Source organism: Durio zibethinus, chromosome 2 (assembly GCF_047325235.1).
Source record: "Durio zibethinus cultivar Kanyao isolate XHJ-2024 chromosome 2, ASM4732523v1, whole genome shotgun sequence".
NCBI lineage: Eukaryota > Viridiplantae > Streptophyta > Magnoliopsida > Malvales > Malvaceae > Durio > Durio zibethinus.
Window position 1 is genome coordinate 3,100,804 of NC_143163.1, and position 21,003 is coordinate 3,121,806.

The 21,003-nt window shown below is 37.3% G+C and overlaps 4 protein-coding genes across 11 annotated transcripts; all 4 read left to right on the forward strand.

Annotated features, from left to right (window-relative positions):
- Positions 1-2,506: 2,506 nt before the first annotated feature.
- Positions 2,507-6,522, forward strand: LOC111308830 (uncharacterized). 3 transcript variants are annotated; one of them, XM_022907474.2, is made up of 11 exons: positions 2,511-2,671; positions 2,950-3,068; positions 3,204-3,309; positions 3,829-3,927; positions 4,033-4,098; positions 4,204-4,320; positions 4,585-4,659; positions 5,021-5,123; positions 5,633-5,680; positions 5,776-5,897; positions 6,015-6,522. In XM_022907474.2, exons 1-11 carry the CDS (start codon positions 2,609-2,611, stop codon positions 6,114-6,116), a joined length of 1,020 nt encoding a protein of 339 aa, XP_022763209.1. In that variant the 5' UTR covers positions 2,511-2,608; the 3' UTR covers positions 6,117-6,522. The 3 variants fall into 3 exon arrangements, with proteins under 3 accessions (XP_022763207.1, XP_022763209.1, XP_022763210.1); XM_022907472.2 differs by having other exon boundaries at positions 2,507-2,671; positions 5,776-6,522; XM_022907475.2 differs by lacking the exon at positions 2,511-2,671 and having other exon boundaries at positions 3,224-3,309; positions 5,776-6,522.
- A 438-nt stretch (positions 6,523-6,960) lies between these two features.
- On the forward strand, positions 6,961-12,327 carry LOC111308828 (coatomer subunit alpha-1). The gene is made up of 4 exons (XM_022907466.2): positions 6,961-7,118; positions 7,202-7,481; positions 8,198-8,692; positions 8,948-12,327. Exons 2-4 carry the CDS (start codon positions 7,274-7,276, stop codon positions 11,902-11,904), a joined length of 3,660 nt encoding a protein of 1,219 aa, XP_022763201.2. The 5' UTR covers positions 6,961-7,118; positions 7,202-7,273; the 3' UTR covers positions 11,905-12,327.
- Positions 12,328-12,461: 134 nt separating this feature from the next.
- LOC149519883 (uncharacterized) lies at positions 12,462-14,557 on the forward strand. Of its 4 annotated transcripts, none has more exons than XR_016329015.1 (4): positions 12,462-12,817; positions 13,356-13,420; positions 13,735-13,850; positions 14,041-14,557. XR_016329015.1 is itself a non-coding variant. In XM_089745953.1 (4 exons), the coding sequence occupies exons 1-3, from the start codon at positions 12,484-12,486 to the stop codon at positions 13,389-13,391; spliced, it is 489 nt and encodes a 162-aa protein (XP_089602079.1). In that variant the 5' UTR covers positions 12,462-12,483; the 3' UTR covers positions 13,392-13,420; positions 13,735-14,557. The 4 variants fall into 4 exon arrangements, 3 of the variants coding, with proteins under 3 accessions (XP_089602079.1, XP_089602075.1, XP_089602080.1); XM_089745953.1 differs by adding an exon at positions 13,081-13,199 and having other exon boundaries at positions 13,735-14,557; XM_089745949.1 differs by adding an exon at positions 13,081-13,199 and having other exon boundaries at positions 13,356-14,557.
- A 224-nt stretch (positions 14,558-14,781) lies between these two features.
- Positions 14,782-20,767, forward strand: LOC111308829 (coatomer subunit alpha-1-like). 3 transcript variants are annotated; one of them, XM_022907470.2, is made up of 4 exons: positions 14,782-14,875; positions 14,952-15,206; positions 16,685-17,179; positions 17,497-20,767. In XM_022907470.2, exons 2-4 carry the CDS (start codon positions 14,999-15,001, stop codon positions 20,448-20,450), a joined length of 3,657 nt encoding a protein of 1,218 aa, XP_022763205.2. In that variant the 5' UTR covers positions 14,782-14,875; positions 14,952-14,998; the 3' UTR covers positions 20,451-20,767. The 3 variants fall into 3 exon arrangements, with proteins under 3 accessions (XP_022763205.2, XP_022763202.2, XP_022763206.2); XM_022907467.2 differs by having other exon boundaries at positions 14,967-15,206; XM_022907471.2 differs by lacking the exon at positions 16,685-17,179 and having other exon boundaries at positions 14,967-15,206.
- Positions 20,768-21,003: the final 236 nt, after the last annotated feature.

Below are 21,003 nucleotides of genomic sequence, written 5' to 3' on the forward strand. Positions count from 1 at the left end.
AACAAGAAATTGGCAAACGACATGAAATTGCTTTTGCTTAAAAAAAGCAACCAAAACGTGGTTGTTGGCTGTCTACATCATCTATCTGACATTTGACAATTGATAAAATCCCCGTTGTAATAAATTGGGACGGCAAAAAAAAAAAAAAAGATTGTGAAAGGCTTTAGTTAAGCCAAGGAAATCGGCGGACACAGAAGACGACAAAACATGACTTTTTCAGAGCTGGATATGGATGATCTTGTAAGATTATTAAAAACCAATAAACGAGAATGTAAGGATGCCAGCAACTTGTTGTCAGCATAAAAAAAGAAGATAAAAGGGAAAAGAAAAAGAGAAGATCGCACTTTCATTTATTTGAACGTATATATATAATTCGAATACTTTTCGTATGGTCAATGATTGAAACTGATTGAGTTGGTAGATATTAAATATTTTATTTATAAGATTTAAATTTGATTTTTAATGTTCATAATTTATTTTGATAATTAATTTGTAAATTTAATATATATTTTTAAAAATTTATGATTTGTCTTTGATCTCGGATTTGAAAAACTTCCTCACATCTTAAATTAAAAAAAAAAATCTCGCATGGTGGAGAGATTTTTGGAGAAAAATAATTCATAATCTGGGGCCTTAGTTCCAGTGTTTTAAAATTTTAAAAAAAAAATCGTGTGGGAAATTCTTTTTTCTCTCTCTCTTGGTTTTTTTTTTTTTTTTCCTTTCAACTCTCAAAATGGGCTGGAAGACTGCTAGAGAAGGAGGAAAATACCACGTGCTGAATACCCCATTTGTTTGGGTTAAAGTAAAACATTTGATTTGGTTATTAATGCATTTATTTTTACTTTAAAAAATTGAAATTTGATTTTTTTAGTTTTATATTAAGAAAGTCATGATATGAAAAGATAATAAGGGATGCCTAATGCTGAGATTTAAAAATAATTTTTAAAAATAATTATATGAATTAATAAAATAAAATTTTAATATGAAGAAAATAGATTCCATTGAAGAAATTAGCGAAACAAAAAAGCAAAAAATCATGAAAAAATATAGGTTAAAAACTGTACTTGTTGATCCTTGAATCCATCTCAAATACATCAAAAATAAACTTTTCAGCGCTTTCTTTAATAAGAATTCCTCCATCAAATATGGACATCAGACAATTTTAAAATTACAACTATGCTTGTTAGACGGCCTTCGTGCCTGTCAGTCATATTTTCCCAAATCAAATCAATAAAAAAAGGCAAATGATAATATTTTTCAAGCATTGCTAGCTCTTGGAATGGAAACACATGACTTGGAATTAGTCTTCCAGTCTTTTTTTTCTGAACCACATGTAACATGTGAAATTGCTATATTATTATTATTCATAAGGTTAGAAATACTAAAAATAAAATCGAGAAACAATAAAGAAGAACAATAGTAATAAAGTTATATGGACCTGTTCATATGTTGAATTTTCTATAATTTCATAGGTTAAGCTTAATTTGAATTTAATTTTGTAAATAAATTTTTAAGTTTAGACTCGATTTGAACATATTTTATAACTAAAAATTATTAATTTTTTATTTAAATTTAATTCAGAAACATATGCAAAAGTATGAACATATTGTTTTAATGTTTTAATAATGAATTTAAATAAATTTTATTAAATGGGCCGGGTCAAATATTGGACAGACAAATTGAAGTGGCTCAACAATAACAAAGCTAGCAGAAGAAATTAAAATAGATGTCAAAAAACTACTGCCAAACAAACATAAGTCATTATCAATGGAGGGTCCTCCTGAATAATTAACTACCCAACCTTACACAATACCCTATTAAACTAAGCAACCCCAACAAAAGAAAAAGAAAATATGCTAATAGGTACAACTATTTAATTGCATAAGGCTAACTTCCTATATATGCATAAGTATAAGAAGAAAACTTTATCATATTTAATAATTATCGAGATTTAATTCAATTAATTCATATAATTACGTTTAATAGATAATATTTAATAAAATTTTAAATTAAATCTTAATATTTAAAATTTTTTATCTCTTTACATATATATTTTTTTATAAAAGCAAGATCAAGGCAAAAAGAGTAGCTGTTGGAAGGCTTTAGGGCTTACGTAATCTATTGTCATCTCTAACTTTAAGTATTTTATTTTGTTTTCTTTCTTCTCCTTATGTAGAAACAATTTATGTTTTTAGAAAATATTTAACTCTATCCTCCTGTTTAAAAAATTAATAAAAATTTCCAAAAAAAAATTTTTATTAAGGTTTTTGTAATTGTCCCATGAAAAAAAACTCTACCCAAAAAATAATAAGCCCAAAGTTTCAGTTTGTTCAGCCCAAGAATGACTGATAGGCTATAGCCTTCTTTAACATTTGCCCAAGTAGAGCCTCCATATACAGGCCACATGTGGCCCATTAATCAGCCCCAAACCACAGTTCGACCAGCCGGTATCGTACGCGATGCGACTTGGCGTGTAAGTCACAGCCAACCCTCTGCGGTTCAATTTCAGTAACGAGAAAAGAAGATTTGGTTTTAAGCAGCTCGGCTTGAACGGTCAATAGCAAGTAGCAGCTGCTCTGCTCTCCCGCCATTGTCCACACGCCTGAGAATGGCTTCAATCTTCACTCTTCCACGCCCAACTCCTTCTCCTTACTTTCCAAAATATCACCAGGTATTTCTTTATTCTCTTTTTCTCTTTCATTTTCTTGGAAAATTTGTTTATTTTCTATTTTTGGGTGCTTGAATTTTGCTTGTTTTAATTTGAAAGTTGATACCCAAATCCTCTAAACAGGCTGGAATCGCTTTCTTTCATGTGTACTTTTTTTTAAATTTTTTTAATGAGATGGAAACACTTCTTTCAAGGAAATCGATTATTATATTTTAATTTTCCTTTTTAGAGCAATTGAAAAATATCCCATGGTTTTGTTTATAATCTAATTTATGAAATAGGTGTTTCATTGCTCTGTAATGCAAAGCCCATTGCTTAAAGGTTGGAAGCATGGGTTTTCCCGAAAGGAGACGTTCAAGACCTTTACTTCAATAACTTCCATAGAGCGGAGGAGAAGGAGGTAAAAATTACTCTGTATTTGTTATTTATTAGAACTTCAATTTGATAGTAACACCTCAAGAACATTTTTTGGTGACTGTAATGTTATTGTTTTCTTGTATATTGATGGTAAGTGTTTTGAATCCTAATAAAACAGGAGAACTTTGATCTGTGCAGTCAACCAAGATGCTGAGAAAGCTTTCAAAAAGACTGTAGAAGTGGACAGACTCATTGATATGCTGAGGGAGGCAAATCCAGAGGAAGTAAGTATTTGTTTCTGGCTTTTCCTTGTAAACCACCTGTAATTTCATGTGCATGTATGTAAGTGGAAATTCCATGACTATTAAGCTAAAGTCATGTCTAGAGAATGAATTTTTCATATTAGCTCCTTTAAGGAGCAATGGTTTTTGTGGCAAGTGTGCTGATTTGTCTGAAATGTTTAAGGGACCTTGAAAGAAGATCATAATGGCGCTATCCGCTTAATTAGTTTGGGTGGAATTTGGGCTGGGAATAGGTTGCTATTAGTCTTTTTTTAGGAGATGAAACTGGCGTGCTTGCAATCATTTGGTCTTCATATGCACTGGATTGTTACTTTGGGCATCAATCTATTTAACCATGCACATATTGACAATTATTCTTACTTGATATGGGGTTCATTTCTTTCTATTGTCTTACTTAATTTGGATGCTATTGTCTGGAGTAGCAGATTGTATGTGATTGAGTCTATTTACCAATTTTATTTTCTCATAACATTGCTTTTTCTGGCTTTCTCTTGTGGACAGCTTCAGAAACTAGTTGTTGAAAATATCCTTGCTTTCAATGAGAGCTTCTGGATACGAATTGCTGCAAGAAGTGATACCTGCAAATCAGATGATGATAAAGCACGGTTTTTGAGTTGGTTAATTCTACTGTTTCAATTATACCATCCTCATTATAGTCCCTAGGTTTTAAAATTCTTATGTTGCTGTTGTTTTGTCCTCTTGCAGAAAGATTATGAGGAATTGGCTACTGCTGTAATGAGCATAGTGGATCGCATTGTTCATAAGACCCATGTACATCTCTCTCTGATATAAAGGAAAAGAAATTTGGTTTCTGGAAAGCTCTGTTCTTTCCTTTTGTCTCTCTATTTGTAATTGATCCTTTTCTCCTTTTGACAGGAAAAGATTGATTCAGCAACTGATGTTCTCAAGGAGATCTTGAAACCTGTAGTCACTGAGGAGGAAGAGATTCCTTGGCCCCCTAAGGATCCCGATGCTCTCAAACAAATGGAGAAAGTATAATAAAAAATTTCATCAATCAGTTTTTGGATTTTATATGGTCAATTTACTTCTATGTTTCAGATGCTTAAATAATTTTCTCTGAGTTAGTTCTGTTTCATCTATTTCACCCTTAACATAGTAATGGAATAGTGGCTGAGATATTTTTTAACGAAAGTAACTTAGGTTGATTGCTACTAGATGTGAATTGTTATCATATATTCTATTTGGGAATTGGTCTTTTAATTGATTCATCTAAGAATATTTTTTTATTCTTGTCAGCAAATGTTTCAAATGGAGCAAGAAGGGAAACTAGATGAAGGTTTCCTTTCAGAAGTCAGTGCACAATTACGACAAGTGAGTATATTCTGCTGCTTATATCATATTGTTTCAATGGTAATAGAAAACTGTTCTGCTTGTATCTTAAGATGGTATGTTAATATATTGAGACTCTTCTTGATTCTGACCTGGTGAAAGAAATTGTTATGGATATTTCATGCTGATCTATCAGATCTCTTTGATCCTTCAATTTCTGTTAAGATGCTTGAAATTGTTTATATTTGAATTGACACTGTACTTCTCTGAAGTTTCAATGGTACATATTAACTATGATAATAAAACTTCTATCACAATACTGCTGAGGTTCACCTCGCTTCATTGTGTTTGTCCTCGTAATTTATTTTCTTAAAATGGTAACATGTGTTTTAGTGATTTGCAGTCAAAAGAAGATGGTGATAAGCCAGGCCTCGAAGCTATGTTGCAAAAGGTTCTGCAACTCTATGCTTCTATAGTTCTCTTAAAACGTAGTTATGCAAAGAAAGGTAATCATCTCATATCTTTTCATTGAGTTTAGCTACACCATCTCTTTTGTCACAATGCAGAAAATTCATGGATTGAGGTAAAACCAATATGCTAAATACTCCATTTTTTCTTCTAGGATTTGTGAATCTTAACTTGGCTGTGTGTGCCAGGTGGTTCACCTTTCGTTTGGTCAAAAAACAGGAAAAAAAAAAAAGTAAAATTTGAGTGCAGATACATAAAGTCGTGGTGCTAGTATTCCTTCTCTTTTTTAGCCGTATATGAAATTTGTCAATAACAAATTTCATTGTTGAATACTGCCACTTCATTCCCTTAATTTCTAGTAGTGATATATGCAACGGTAACTTTTAGTTTCTTGATCATGATTCATTACTTTGTGTACCTATTCTCTTTTTTCTTTCAGATAACCATTTCAATATTTTTTTGATTATCATAGTCCTGCAGCTTGCTTTACCTCATGTGCTGGAGTCAGAAATTGAACAGCTAATTTCTATCAATGTTTTTGGTGCAGGGAATGAAGTGTTGAAAGCTGAGCAGTTTCTTGAAACTGTGATAAAAGGTTTCCATATCGTCTTTAAATTTATCCTTCTGATAACATGATCTTTTCATATTTATGAGTTAACTGTTAGTCATTCTTGTCATATTTATGTGCAGCTCCTGAGCAGCAGTGGAATAAGCTTTTGATTGATGGGTTAACTGTTGGTAAAGGAGAAATTTCTCCAGAAGAATTTTATGCTGTAATCAAGAAACGGATTGAGCGGACTTTAATCCGAACTGTAAGAGGCACCCTTTGCCTTGAATTTCTATTGGCTGTAGATTCAACTCTTTTCTCTTTTCAACCCCTCCTTTTTATTCTCCCTATTTCTGTTTCTTGTTTTCTCTCTCGCTCTCAGGAGGGAGGCTCTTACCAGCAACGTATTCTCACTGAATATTTGAAAGGAATCGAATCGAGAGCAGAGGAGATTGTCCAGTTTCTTCAGGGCAATGCAGAATAGGTGCCTCAACAGTGAAAATGACTCCAGGCACGACGTGTTTTCAGCATGCAAAATGTGAAGTAGGTCTGTCCTTAATGAAGAGAAGGAAAATTTTCCAGATTTGGTGCCATCAAATGCATATTTTGTGAGCGATCCTGTTCCACGAGCAAATAAACTAAGGAGTATCCCACAGTACCTGGCCATCTTTCTCCCCACTAGGTTCCTTCGCAAATGCCCATATCTTTTTCTTCAATTTTGGTCCGTGGGCATGTAATTAAGTCTCAAAATCATGACTCCGACTGAATCACCGTAATTAGGTACTGGTATGGACTGCCCATGCTTGCCTTTTTCCATTTTCATTGTTTATTCCTTTTATTGTATAGGCAAAATAAATAATCTATAAAGTCTCTACATTTTGACTTGAGAATAGCTTGTTTACATTTTTTTAATAATGATTTTCGTCATTATATAAATTAATTAAATTAAATTTTTTATGAAAATTAATGTTTTCTTTTCGTTTAACATTTAATAAATATATAATTTAATTATTATAAAATTTCAATCTAATTTTATTTTTATTTTTTTAAATTATGATGAAGTTCAAACTTAAACCTTTAATTTCAATCTCGGTAATTTTATCTTTGTCTATATTTATAAACATTAATTAATATATATATTTTAAAGTATCCATATAAAAGAATCATTAAAAAAGTGGGTGATTTAACATTTTATTTTTTACTTTTTACAATTGCTTTATCAGACTGAGATGATACCCATTTAAAACAGTGCCCAAAAAATAAAAAACATTTTTACCGTCACAAAAGCGTCATCATAAAAGAAGTGAAATGGGAAGGGAGTCCCTTCCGTAATAAGACTCTACGAAGAATAACACAGTTGCAGTACTTCGACTCAAAAAGGCTCAGATCTTAAACAAAGAGAGAATCGAAAACTCTCTCTTTTCTTTTCATATAAATCCAAAGATTCAAAGGCGCTTCCATTTTTAGATGTTGGATCAGATCTGAGGTAATTTCTTATAAACCTTAATCTTCCTTTATCTCTTTGCTCAGTTCCCAAATCCGATTCGTTCTTCCTGTTTGGTTACGCAGGTAACTTTATTTAGACGTTGGATTTGGTTTGTCTTTGGCGAAAATTAGCGGTTGGAGAGAAAGAAAAAGAAGATGTTGACGAAGTTCGAGACGAAGAGTAATAGAGTGAAGGGACTGAGTTTCCACACTAAGAGGCCGTGGATCTTAGCCAGTCTCCACAGTGGCGTTATCCAGTTATGGGACTATCGAATGGGGACTCTGATTGATCGATTCGACGAACACGATGGCCCTGTTCGCGGCGTCCATTTCCACATGTCTCAGCCTTTGTTTGTATCTGGAGGTTCAGATTTCGTTTCTTTTCACCTCAATTTTATATCTGTTTAATAGATCTCGTTCATTATTTTAGTGATCTATGTATTTGAATGAGAAATTGTGAATTGCGCTGATTAATTGGGATTGGATTAGCTTAAATTCTATATCACACTTGAGAAATCTGATATGTATGATAATGCTGGACCTAGATTCGCTCTTAACGATTTCATGTAGTTAGACTTGGTTCAAACCTTGTAGATCTGACGTTCTTGAGAAATGAATGTCAATGGAACTATATAGGATACATTGATATCTGCATGAATACATATCCTATGCATTTATCCAGTGTCGTTTTATGTATATAACGTGTTACTTCCAAAGTATAAATCTATTTGTGTCTTTTGGATAAATGAAAAATTTTATTTCACCACCCAAAGTAAGCAGAAAAATAAGTTACTAGTGACAACAAGAAGCAAACAAAATTCACACAAGCAAAACATAGAAATTAAGACTGAAAGGGATTCCAACTAGCCCATAATCTCGTTTAGTGGCTGTATGGGCAGGTCAGTTTTGAACCTTAGCTTGAATGTCCTTCACGATTTGCTTGAGAAGAGAAGCCTGAGATGGTACTTTTCCAGAATATCTGCATTGATTCCTAGCTTTCAAAATGTGGTAGATATAAGCAAATCATAGTGTTGTTGTGCAATACAAATGATACAAAAAAGTGATGGTTTTATTTTTCAGGTGATGACTACAAGATAAAGGTCTGGAACTACAAGTTGCATAGATGTCTTTTCACCCTTCTTGGACATCTTGATTATATTCGTACTGTGCAATTTCATCATGAGCATCCGTGGATTGTAAGTGCCAGTGATGATCAGACTATTCGCATATGGAACTGGCAGTCACGAACTTGCATCTCTGTGTTGACCGGTCATAATCACTATGTTATGTGTGCCTCATTCCATCCTAAAGAGGACCTTGTTGTGTCGGCGTCCCTTGATCAAACTGTTCGAGTTTGGGATATTGGTTCCTTGAAAAAGAAGACTGCTTCCCCAGCAGATGACATTTTACGGCTGAGTCAGATGAACACAGATCTTTTTGGTGGTGTTGATGCTGTTGTTAAGTACGTGTTAGAAGGTCATGACCGAGGAGTAAATTGGGCTGCATTTCATCCCACCTTACCTTTGATAGTCTCTGGAGCAGATGATCGCCAAGTGAAATTGTGGCGTATGAATGGTGATTATAGGAAAACTGTGCCTTCTTCTCCAACTTATATTTCATTTGCTAGACATATTGATTAAAGCTTTTTGTTAAGTTTACTTGTTGGCAGATTAAAATATTCATAAGAATTTACCTAGTTATTTTCTTTTCTTAAGTTTGATGTATGTTACATGGCCGTTGATGTTTTCTCAACTCCATTATATGTTCTGCTGCTGGAATTTAAACCCCTGAATTGTTGTGGGATTGAGTAAATTGTTTATTTATTTGCAGAGACAAAGGCTTGGGAAGTGGATACCTTGAGAGGGCACATGAATAATGTGTCATGTGTTATGTTCCATGCCAAACAAGACATCATTGTATCTAATTCCGAGGATAAAAGTATTCGTGTGTGGGATGTTACAAAGCGAACTGGACTTCAAACTTTCCGCCGAGAACATGACAGATTCTGGATTCTTGCTGTTCATCCTGAGATGAATGTTTTGGCTGCTGGACATGACAGTGGCATGATTGTATTTAAGCTAGAGAGAGAGCGTCCTGCTTTTGCAGTGAGTGGGGATTCTTTGTTTTATGCCAAGGACCGGTTTTTAAGGTATTATGACTTTTCAACTCAAAGAGATGCCCAAGTAATTCCAATTCGACGGCCTGGTTCCACAAGTCTGAATCAAAGTCCTAGAACTCTTTCCTACAGTCCTACAGAAAATGCTGTTCTTATCTGCTCAGATGTGGATGGAGGATCTTATGAGTTGTATGTGATACCGAAAGACAGCATTGGTAGGGGTGACAGTTTGCAGGAGGCAAAGAAAGGTCTTGGTAGTTCTGCTATATTTGTGGCTCGGAACCGGTTTGCTGTTCTTGACAAAGGCAACAACCAAGTCTTAATCAAGAATCTGAAAAATGAGGTGGTGAAAAAGAGTGGCCTCCCACTGCCGACGGATGCAGTATTTTATGCTGGAACAGGTAACTTGTTGTGTAGGTCAGAGGATAGAGTAGTTATATTTGATCTCCAACAGAGGCTTGTTCTTGGTGATCTTCAAGCTCCTTTTGTGAAGTATGTTGTTTGGTCTAATGACATGGAGAATGTTGCTTTGCTCAGCAAGCATACCATTATCATTACTAACAAGAAGCTTGTGCAGCAATGCACTCTTCATGAGACAATACGTGTTAAGAGTGGAGCCTGGGATGACAATGGTGTTTTTATTTACACCACCTTAAACCATATAAAATACTGCCTTCCCAATGGAGATAGTGGAATAATTCGAACGCTTGAGGTTCCGATATACATAACTAAGGTTTCTGGCAATACTATATTTTGCCTGGATCGTGATGGGAAGAATAAATCTATCGCCATTGATGCTACAGAATACATTTTCAAGCTCTCTCTGCTTCGGAAGAGATATGATCAGGTTATGAATATGATAAGAAACTCCCAGCTTTGTGGTGAGGCCGTGATTGCTTATCTGCAACAGAAGGGGTTCCCTGAAGTGGCTCTCCATTTTGTCAAAGATGAGAAGACACGCTTTAATTTGGCTCTAGAGAGTGGGAACATTCAAATTGCTGTTGCATCAGCTAAGGAGATTGATGATAAAGATCATTGGTATAGGTTGGGTGTGGAGGCCCTTCGCCAAGGAAATGCAGGTATAGTGGAATATGCCTACCAGAGGACAAAGAACTTTGAGAGGTTGTCTTTTCTTTATCTCATAAATGGTAACCTGGAAAAGCTCTCCAAGATGCTGAAAATTGCGGAAGTTAAGAACGATGTTATGGGTCAGTTTCACAATGCTTTGTATCTTGGCGATATCCAGGAACGTGTTAAGATCTTGGAGAATGCTGGTCACTTGCCTCTTGCTTATGTTACAGCATCTGTTCATGGACTACAGGATGTGGCCGAAAGGTTAGCAGCTGAGTTGGGAGATGATGTCCCTCCTTTGCCAGAGGGGAAAAAACCTTCCCTATTGATGCCTCCAACCCCTGTTACTTGTGGTGGCGATTGGCCCCTTCTTAGAGTTATGAAAGGCATATTTGATGGTGGATTGGATAGTATTGGCAGGGGTGCTGTGGATGAGGAGGAGGAGGAGGGTGCAGAAGGTGATTGGGGTGGAGATCTTGATGTGGTTGATGTTGATGGTTTACAGAATGGGGATGTTAGTGCAATTTTGGAGGATGAGGAAGCGGCTGAAGAAAAAGAAGAGGAGGGTGGATGGGACCTTGAAGATTTGGAACTTCCCCCTGAGGCAGACACCCCAAAAGTTTCTGGCAGTTCTCGCTCTTCTATTTTTGTGGCACCAACTTCTGGTATGCCTGTAAGTCAGATTTGGATTCAGAGATCATCTCTTGCTGCTGAACATGCCACAGCTGGCAATTTTGATACAGCAATGCGTTTGCTGAGCAGGCATCTTGGCATAAGAAACTTTACTCCTTTGAAATCCATGTTTCTTGATCTTCACACCGGCAGCCATAGCTATCTTCGTGCATTTTCATCCGCTCCAGTAGTGTCCTTGGCAGTTGAGAGGGGGTGGAGTGAGTCAGCTAGTCCTAATGTAAGGTGTCCACCAGCCCTTGTGTTCAATTTTTCTCAGTTGGATGAAAAGCTGAAGGCTGGTTACAAGGCCACAACTGCTGGAAAATTTACTGAGGCTCTTCGGATCTTCCTCAGCATGCTTCATACAATTCCATTGATTGTTGTGGAGTCAAGGAGGGAAGTTGATGAAGTCAAGGAATTAATTATTATTGCTAAGGAGTATGTTCTTGGTCTGCAAATGGAGCTGGAGCGAAGAGGAATGAAAGACAATCCAGTGCGCCAACAGGAGCTTGCTGCCTACTTCACCCATTGCAACCTTCAATTGCCTCACCTCAGACTTGCTCTGCTAAATGCAATGACCGTCTGCTACAAGGTAAAGAACCTGGCTACAGCAGCTAACTTTGCCAGGCGTCTAATAGAAACAAACCCCACAAATGAGAATCAGGCAAAGACCGCGAGGCAAGTGCTTCAAGCCGCTGAGAGGAATATGACAGATGCCTATGAGCTGAACTATGATTTCAGAAACCCATTTGTGACATGTGGGGCAACTTATGTGCCAATTTACCGAGGACAGAAGGATGTATCCTGCCCATACTGCACCACTCGCTTCGTGCCTAGCCAGGAAGGGCAATTGTGTACGGTGTGTGATCTTGCGGTGGTCGGGGCTGATGCTTCGGGGTTGCTTTGTTCTCCTTCACAGATACGATGATGTTGCAGAAGTTGTATCTAATTTTGAACTTTATCCTGCTGATACTTTTAGCTGCAAAACAGGCCTCATTGATCGATTATATCTACATGTTAAAAGGTCAGATTACTGAAGAAAAGCTGAGAACCAAATTAATTTGTTTGTGCTATTTCCTTTCGATTGCCTTTTGTTTTATTCCTCTTAATAGAGTTCAGTATGATTTTCATATGTAAGAATGAATTTAGAATTGTAATTTTCAGGCCATTCGTGTTTTTTGTTGTTTCATAGACAAGAATAGTCATGTAGGCCTGATGATGTGTCATAGGTAGCACTTACAAATTGATTTATGCATGATGTGATTCCAGTGATACTCGTTCATTAGTCAGGAGTTTTGATCGATTGACACTTCTTGGGCGGTGGTAGTGAATATATTTTCCAATTCAAATAGTTTGAAGCTTTTTTTTTTTTTGTGTGTGTATATTTATATACGAAATTGCTAAATATGACAAATAATATATATAAAAAAAAAAAGAATTTTACTGGACTTAATTCCCTTCTAACAAACATAGAGATAAAGAGGTTTTGGGGAATTATGAAGCCCATATGTTTCAAGTGGGCGTTCTTCCTTTAAACCACTCTGGACGTAAGTCCAGTCTCGACTCTCCTCCCAGCCAACCTTTCCAAAAGCGAAGGCCGAAGATGCTCCCGACGTGGCCCATTAATCAGACTAAAGCTGCGGTTACAAACCTGTACCGTACGCGATGCAACTACGCGTGCAAGAAAAGAAGATTCGGTCCAAGGCGGCTCAGCTGTGGTCAGTTGGTCACTGGCGCCCGCTCTCCCTTATCGTCCGTACGCAAAAGGATGGCTGCAATCTTCACTCTGCCCAACGCCCCGTGCCAGGCCCTTCTCTTTACTTTTCCAAAAATATCACCAGGTCTTTCTGTGTTCTCTCTTTCATTTTCTTCAATTTTTTTTTTTTAAAATCTTGTGGTGCTTGAATTTTGCTTGCTTTTAATTTGAAGTTAAGAACTCAATCTTTCGTACATTGGCTGGAACTTCTTTTTTTCCTATGTACTTTTTTTTTGGGAAAATAAAACATATCTTTTTTTATTATTATTTCTCCATTTTAGAGCAATTTAAAATTTTCTCATGGTGTTAATTATCTCCTTTTTTTTTCTAATTGAATTTATTTAATAGGTGTTTCATTGTTCTGTAATGCAAAGTCCATTGCTGAAAGGTTGGAACCCTGGGTTTTACGGAAAGGGGGGGGGGGGTCAAGCCCTTTATTTTTCAACAACTTCAAAAGAGTGGATGGGGTAAAAATTACTGTATATTTGTCATTCATTTGGGCACCAGTTTGATATCAACACCTCAAAAACATTTCTTGTGACAGCAATTATCTTTGAGCTGTTTAGTAATGTTATTGTTTTCTTGTGTATTGATGGTAAGTGCTCTGAATCCTAATAAAACAGGAGAACTTTGATCTGTGGAACTGGACGGCCTCATAGATATTCTGAGAGAGGCAAATCCGAACGAAGTAAGATTTCTTTCTGGCTTTTTCTCATGAACCGTCTGAAACTTTATGCGTATGTTAATGGAGATTCCATTATGGTATTGAGCTAAAGTCTTGTCTGGAGAATGAATTATTCCTACTTGCTCCTTTGAGGAATGATGGTTTTTGTGGCAAGAATGTTGACACCAATGGTATGATTGCAATGATTTGTTCTCAATAGGCTTTGGGAAACATTTCCATCCATTTAGCTATGGCTATATTGGCAACTATTCTGACTTGATATGGGGTTTGGTTCTTTCCATTGTCTAACTTAATTTGGATGCTATGACTTGGAGTAGAAGATTGTACGTGGACAGCTTCAGAAACTTGTTGAAAATATCATTGCTTTCGATGAGGGCTTCTGGGTATGTCTTGGTGCGGGCCACTAACCGTGAAACCTGCAAATCAGATGACGGTAAAGCACGGTTTTCGGGTTGGTTAATTAATACTTCCAAGGTTCTCCCCAGATTTTGTAATTGTTATGTTGCTTTTGATATGCTTCATGAGACCCATGTAACTCTCTGGGATAAAAGGGGAAGAAATTTGGTTTCTGGAAAGCTCTGTTCTCGCCTTTTTCTATTTGATCCTTTTTCCCCTTTTGACAGGAAAAAAATTGATTAGGAAACTGATGTTCCCAAGAGGATTTTGAAATTTACCTCTAGCCAATGTGGAGGAAGAGTTTCTTGGCCGGTTGGCCCCCTGAGGCTCTTGAGCAAATGGAGAGAGTGTGATAGAAAATTTCTTTGATCTGTTTTAGGAATTATCATGGGAAATTTTAAGATTACCGGCAACGTCTTCTTACTGAATATTTGAAGGAATCCAATCAAAAGCAAAGGAGATTGTCCAGTTTCATCGGGGCATTGCAGAATAGGTTCTTCAACAGGAGTGAAAATGACTCCAGACCCGAGGTGTTTTCAGCATGCAAAATGTGAAGCTAGATTTCCTCTTCAAAGAAAGGACAATTTACAGATTTTGGAGCCATGAAATGTACATTTAGTGAACAATTTTGTTGTGCGAGTCTGATGCTGTTCCAGAAGCAGAGAATTTGTACCTATTCAATTCAACATGTAAAATTTTACAGCAAGGTGTTCATAAATAATTAATTAATTAACAGTTTTTAAAGTATCCACGTAAAAAACCACTTTTAGAAGTCGGTGAACTTTGGTTGAATAAAAATATTTTCTTATTAGCACCCTAAACAATTGCTTTATTACGGCAAGACCCATTAACCTTTAAAACAGTAACATTTTTACCTCAGTCATAACGTCGTCGTAAAAGCTTTAACTGGGGAGCAAGACTGTAGAATCGATAACAAAATTCCAATACTTCAAATAAAGACGACTCTCAGATCTTGAAGGAGGAAGTAGAAAAGAAAACTCTCTGAAAGATAATTTCTTGTTAATTTTTGTTCTTAATTTTAGATGCTGAATCAGATCTGAGGTAATTTCTTACTCATCTCTTTGTTCAATTACCAAATCCAATTCTCCCTGTTTGATTACGCGGATAACTTTGTTAGGTGTTGGATTTGCAGAGAATTGGCGGTTGAAGAGAAAGAAAAAGAAGATGTTGACCAAGTTTGAGACGAAGAGTAATAGAGTGAAGGGACTGAGTTTCCACACCAAGAGGCCATGGATCTTAGCCAGTCTCCACAGTGGCGTTATCCAGTTATGGGACTATCGGATGGGAACTCTGATTGATCGATTCGACGAACACGATGGCCCTGTTCGCGGCGTCCATTTCCACATGTCTCAGCCTTTGTTTGTCTCTGGAGGTTCTGATTTCATTTCTTTTCCTCTCAATTTTATATCTGCTTAATAAATCTCGTTGATTATTTTAGTGATCTATGGATTTGAATGTGAAATTGTGAATTGTGCTAATTAATTGGGATTGGATTAGCTTAAATTCTGGAGCTCTTTTATTCTTGTAACTGTATGACATTTGAGAAATCTGATGTGTATGAATAATAATGCTGGATCTAGATTTACTATTTGAGATTTCATGCACTTGGACTAGGTTTAGACTTTCATCTTCTTGATATGCACATCAGAGTCATGGCCAGTAGAAATTAAGGACCTGGCAGTATCCCTTAAATGCAAGAACTTTCTTCAATGCCAACTAAAGTTATTTGGGATGGAGATCTGCCAAACACTCTTGTCTTTAAGCTAGTAAGCATACACCCAAGCCACCCAAAGAGAGCCTGGTCTGCAAAAGAGAGACCAAATGTGCCTTAAGATATAGGCAACATGTCCAATCCTCTAAATTTTCAGTCCCAAACTACCTTCACTTTTAGGAAAGCGAAATATATCCCATCCGACGATGGCTTCCTTGGCTGGCCCTTCTTTTTCTTTCCTCAAGAATGTTGAGCAAAGCTGGTTGATTTTATTAATCACCCTAGCTGGAAGAACAAAGATATAGCACCCCTAGTTGTGTATGCTGAATAGAATAGACAGAATTAACTTAAGTCTGCCAGCATGGGAAAGTCACTCAACGGCCCAGCTGGTAATACGACTTGTGATTTTCTGTATAAGAGAGTCAAAAACTTTGTAATAAAACCTGTGATTTGGTAAATGAATAGTTTTCTATTTATGTTGTTTGATGCTTTTTGTTGGCTAAATTACTATAATCATAATTTTTGAAGATGAAGATTCTTAAAATAAAAAGTTTGAATACAAAGCAAGGGGGAAATGGTTTTAAATATTTGAGCTTATAATAAAGTTAGAATTTCTAAATACAAATAGATTGGAATTTATAAAATTTCATTACAATTTAAATTCAATGTTAATGAGATTTACATTTCTCTCCTATTAGTGATTATATCATTAGAATTAAGAAAACATAAATAGATTTATTGAATAAGGTTTGTTGACCAATCAAAACTTCAGTTATTTATAAATAAAAATGATGAAAGGACAATTTATGAATATAACAAATATTAACGTTCTTTTGGCTGACAGCCCACACTGTCTAGAAATAACTTTATAACACTTTTTCCTTGTTTAACTAAGACAACTAACTTGCTGTTCAATCTTGCACCTTAGATATTAAACTTCTGTGTTAGTAGATTTATTGCCGAAAGGGATGCTGTTGAGTTTATTAATTTGAAATTTTCTAGAACAGGAAAACACAGGGAAGGAAGGTCTGAATTTGTAAATTTTATTGGCTCAAATAGTGCTATGATTTTCTTTTACAAAGCATAGGGTAATTGTGCAATACAAATGATACAAAAAAAAAATTGATGGTTTTTTACAGGGGATGACTACAAGATAAAGGTCTGGAACCACAAGTTGCATAGATGTCTTTTCACCCTCCTTGGACATCTTGATTATATTCGTACTGTGCAATTTCATCATGAGCATCCATGGATTGTGAGTGCCAGTGATGATCAGACCATTCGCATATGGAACTGGCAGTCACGAACTTGCATATCTGTGTTAACTGGTCATAATCACTATGTTATGTGTGCCGCATTCCATCCTAAAGAAGACCTTGTTGTGTCCGCCTCCCTTGATCAGACTGTTCGAGTTTGGGATATTGGTTCTTTGAAAAAGAAGACTGCCTCCCCAGCAGATGACATTTTACGGTTAAGTCAGATGAACACAGATCTTTTCGGTGGTGTTGATGCAGTTGTTAAGTATGTACTGGAAGGTCATGATCGAGGAGTAAATTGGGCTGCATTTCATCCCACCTTACCTTTGATAGTTTCTGGAGCAGATGATCGCCAAGTGAAATTGTGGCGTATGAATGGTAATTATAGGAAAAATGTGCCTTCTTCACCATGCATATTTGATTTGCTAGGGATATTGATTAAAGCTTTTTTTTAGTACACTTATTTTGCAATTAAAATCTTCATAAAGACTTACAATGTTTTTTCTTCTTTAAGTTTGATTTATGCTACATAGCCCTTGATATTTGAGCCAAGTTACTAAACTTCTCCATTTTATTTTATGACCGTAACTGTGTATATACAACCTACTAAAGTAGTTGGATGAAGTTTTTGTGCAGCAGGGAATTTAGACTCCTGAATTGTTATGTGATTGAGTAAATTGTTTATTTATTTGCAGATACAAAGGCTTGGGAAGTGGATACCTTGAGAGGACACATGAATAATGTTTCATGTGTTATGTTCCATGCCAAACAAGACATCATTGTGTCTAATTCGGAGGATAAAAGTATTCGTGTGTGGGATGCAACAAAGCGAACTGGACTTCAAACTTTCCGTCGAGAACAGGACAGATTCTGGATTCTCGCTGCTCATCCTGAGATGAATCTTTTGGCGGCTGGACATGACAGTGGCATGATTGTGTTCAAGCTAGAGAGAGAACGACCTGCTTTTGCAGTGAGTGGGGATTCTCTGTTTTATACCAAGGATCGGTTTTTAAAGTATTATGACTTTTCAACTCAAAGAGAGACACAAGTAATGCCAATTCGGCGGCCTGGTTCCACAAGTCTGAATCAAAGTCCAAGGACTCTTTCTTACAGTCCTACCGAAAATGCTGTTCTTATCTGCTTAGATGTGGATGGAGGATCTTATGAGTTGTATGTGATACCAAAAGACAGCATTGGTAGGGGTGACAGTTTGCAGGATGCAAAGAGAGGCCCTGGTAGTTCTGCTATATTTGTGGCTCGGAACCGGTTTGCTGTGCTTGACAAAGGCAACAACCAAGTCTTAATCAAGAATCTAAAAAATGAGGTGGTTAAAAAGAGTGGCCTCCCAGTGCCTACGGATGCAATATTTTATGCTGGAACAGGCAGCTTGTTGTGTAGATCAGAGGATAGAGTAGTTATATTTGATCTCCAGCAGAGGCTCGTTCTTGGTGATCTGCAAACGCCTTTTGTGAAATATGTTGTTTGGTCTAATGACATGGAGAGTGTTGCTCTTCTCAGCAAGCATTCCATTGTCATTGCTAACAAGAAGCTTGTGCACCAGTGCACTCTTCATGAGACAATACGCGTTAAGAGTGGAGCCTGGGATGACAATGGTGTTTTTATTTATGCCACCTTAAACCATATAAAATACTGCCTTCCTAATGGAGATAGTGGAATCATTCGAACGCTTGAGGTTCCAATATATATAACTAAGGTTTCAGGCAATGCTATATTTTGCCTGGATCGTGATGGGAAGAATAAGACTATAGTCGTTGATGCTACAGAATACATTTTCAAGCTCTCTCTGCTTCGAAAGAGATATGATCAGGTTATGAATATGATAAGAAACTCCCAGCTTTGTGGTGAGGCCATGATTGCTTATCTGCAACAGAAGGGGTTTCCTGAAGTGGCTCTCCATTTTGTCAAAGATGAGAAAACACGCTTTAATTTGGCTCTAGAGAGTGGGAACATTCAAATTGCTGTTGCATCAGCTAAGGAGATTGATGACAAGGATCACTGGTATAGGTTGGGTGTGGAGGCCCTTCGCCAAGGCAATGCAGGTATAGTGGAATATGCCTACCAGAGGACAAAGAACTTTGAGAGGTTGTCTTTTCTTTATCTCATAAATGGTAACCTGGAAAAGCTGTCCAAGATGCTGAAAATTGCGGAAGTTAAGAACGATGTTATGGGCCAGTTTCACAATGCTTTGTATCTTGGTGATATCCAGGAACGTGTTAAAATCTTGGAGAATGCTGGTCACTTGCCTCTTGCTTATGTCACAGCATCCATTCATGGGCTACAGGATGTGGCTGAAAGGTTAGCAGCTGAGTTGGGAGGTGATGTCCCTCATTTGCCGGAGGGGAAAGAACCTTCCCTATTGATGCCACCTGCCCCCGTTATGTGCGGGGGTGATTGGCCCCTTTTGAGAGTCATGAAAGGCATATTTGAAGGTGGATTGGATGGTATTGGCAGGGGTGCTGTGGATGACGAGGAGGAGGGTGTGGAAGGTGATTGGGGTGAAGATCTTGACATGGTCGATGTTGATGGCTTACAGAATGGGGATGTTACTACAATTTTGGAAGATGGGGAAGTGGCTGAAGAAAACGAAGAGGAGGGTGGATGGGACCTTGATGACTTGGAACTTCCCCCTGAAGTAGAGACACCAAGGGTTTCTGTCAATGCTCGTTCTTTTGTTTTTGTGGCACCGACTCCCGGTATGCCTGTGAGTCAAATTTGGATTCAAAGATCATCTCTTGCTGCTGATCATGCTGCAGCAGGCAATTTTGATACAGCAATGCGGTTGTTGAGCAGGCAACTTGGCATAAGAAACTTTACTCCTTTGAAATCCATGTTTCTTGATCTGCACACTGGCAGCCATAGCTATCTTCATGCATTTTCATCAGTGCCAGTGATGTCCTTGGCCATTGAGAGGGGATGGACTGAGTCTGCTAGTCCTAATGTGAGGGGTCCACCAGCCCTTGTGTTCAATTTTTCTCAGTTGGATGAAAAGCTGAAGGCTGGTTACAAGGCCACAACAGCTGGAAAATTTACTGAGGCTCTTCGGCTCTTCCTCAGCATTCTTCATACAATTCCCTTGATTGTTGTGGAGTCGAGGAGAGAAGTTGATGAAGTCAAGGAGTTGATTATTATTGCTAAGGAGTATGTTCTAGGTCTGCAGATGGAGCTGGAGCGAAGAGAAATGAGAGACAATCCAGTACGCCAGCAGGAGCTTGCTGCCTACTTCACCCACTGCAACCTTCAATTGCCTCACCTCAGACTTGCTCTGCTGAATGCAATGACCGTCTGCTACAAGGCAAGGAATCTGGCTACAGCAGCTAACTTTGCCCGCCGTCTAATAGAAACAAACCCCACAAATGAGAGCCATTCAAGGACAGCCAGGCAAGTACTGCAGGCTGCAGAGAGGAATATGGCAGATGCATCTCAGTTGAATTATGATTTCAGGAACCCATTTGTGACATGTGGGGCAACTTATGTACCAATTTACCGAGGACAGAAGGATATATCTTGCCCATATTGTACCGCTCGCTTTGTGCCTAACCAGGAAGGACAACTGTGTGCCGTCTGTGATCTCGCTGTTGTTGGGGCAGATGCTTCAGGATTGCTCTGTTCTGCTTCACAAATTCGATGATTGAGCTGCTTAAATTCAGGCTTGTTTCAGACTTCCTCTTACTTATCCGCTGAGCAGCAGAACCAATCATGTTGATTGATTCTTATCTGCAGGTAAAAGGTAAGAAATGCTGAAGAAAATTTGATATCAAATTAAATTGTTTACACCATATACTTTTTTATTAGCCTTTTTGTTTTCATTATGATATTCAGATGTAATAAACAATTTGGGAATTTTGATTGTGGCTATTGGTGTTATTCTTTCTTGGGCAAGAATAGTCAAGAGGGCCCTTGTTTAAAATATATAATGGTCATAGGTAGGACTTTTACATGTCAACATATGCAGATGTCGTCTGGCAAAATTGCTTTACTTCCTGTGATTTTCCATTGGTTGGCAGCAAAACGACGTTTCCTATTAATACCTGAAGCTTTTTGTACATGTTGTGCGCTGCCTTTTTTCTGTTACTTTTCCCCAGCAGTGTTTCCTGTTTAGGTTCTCTGCGAAAGAAGGTATCGGGTATGGCTTTGGTACTTCACTCGGTTACTTTAAACATACGTGTCTTGGTGAAAATGGG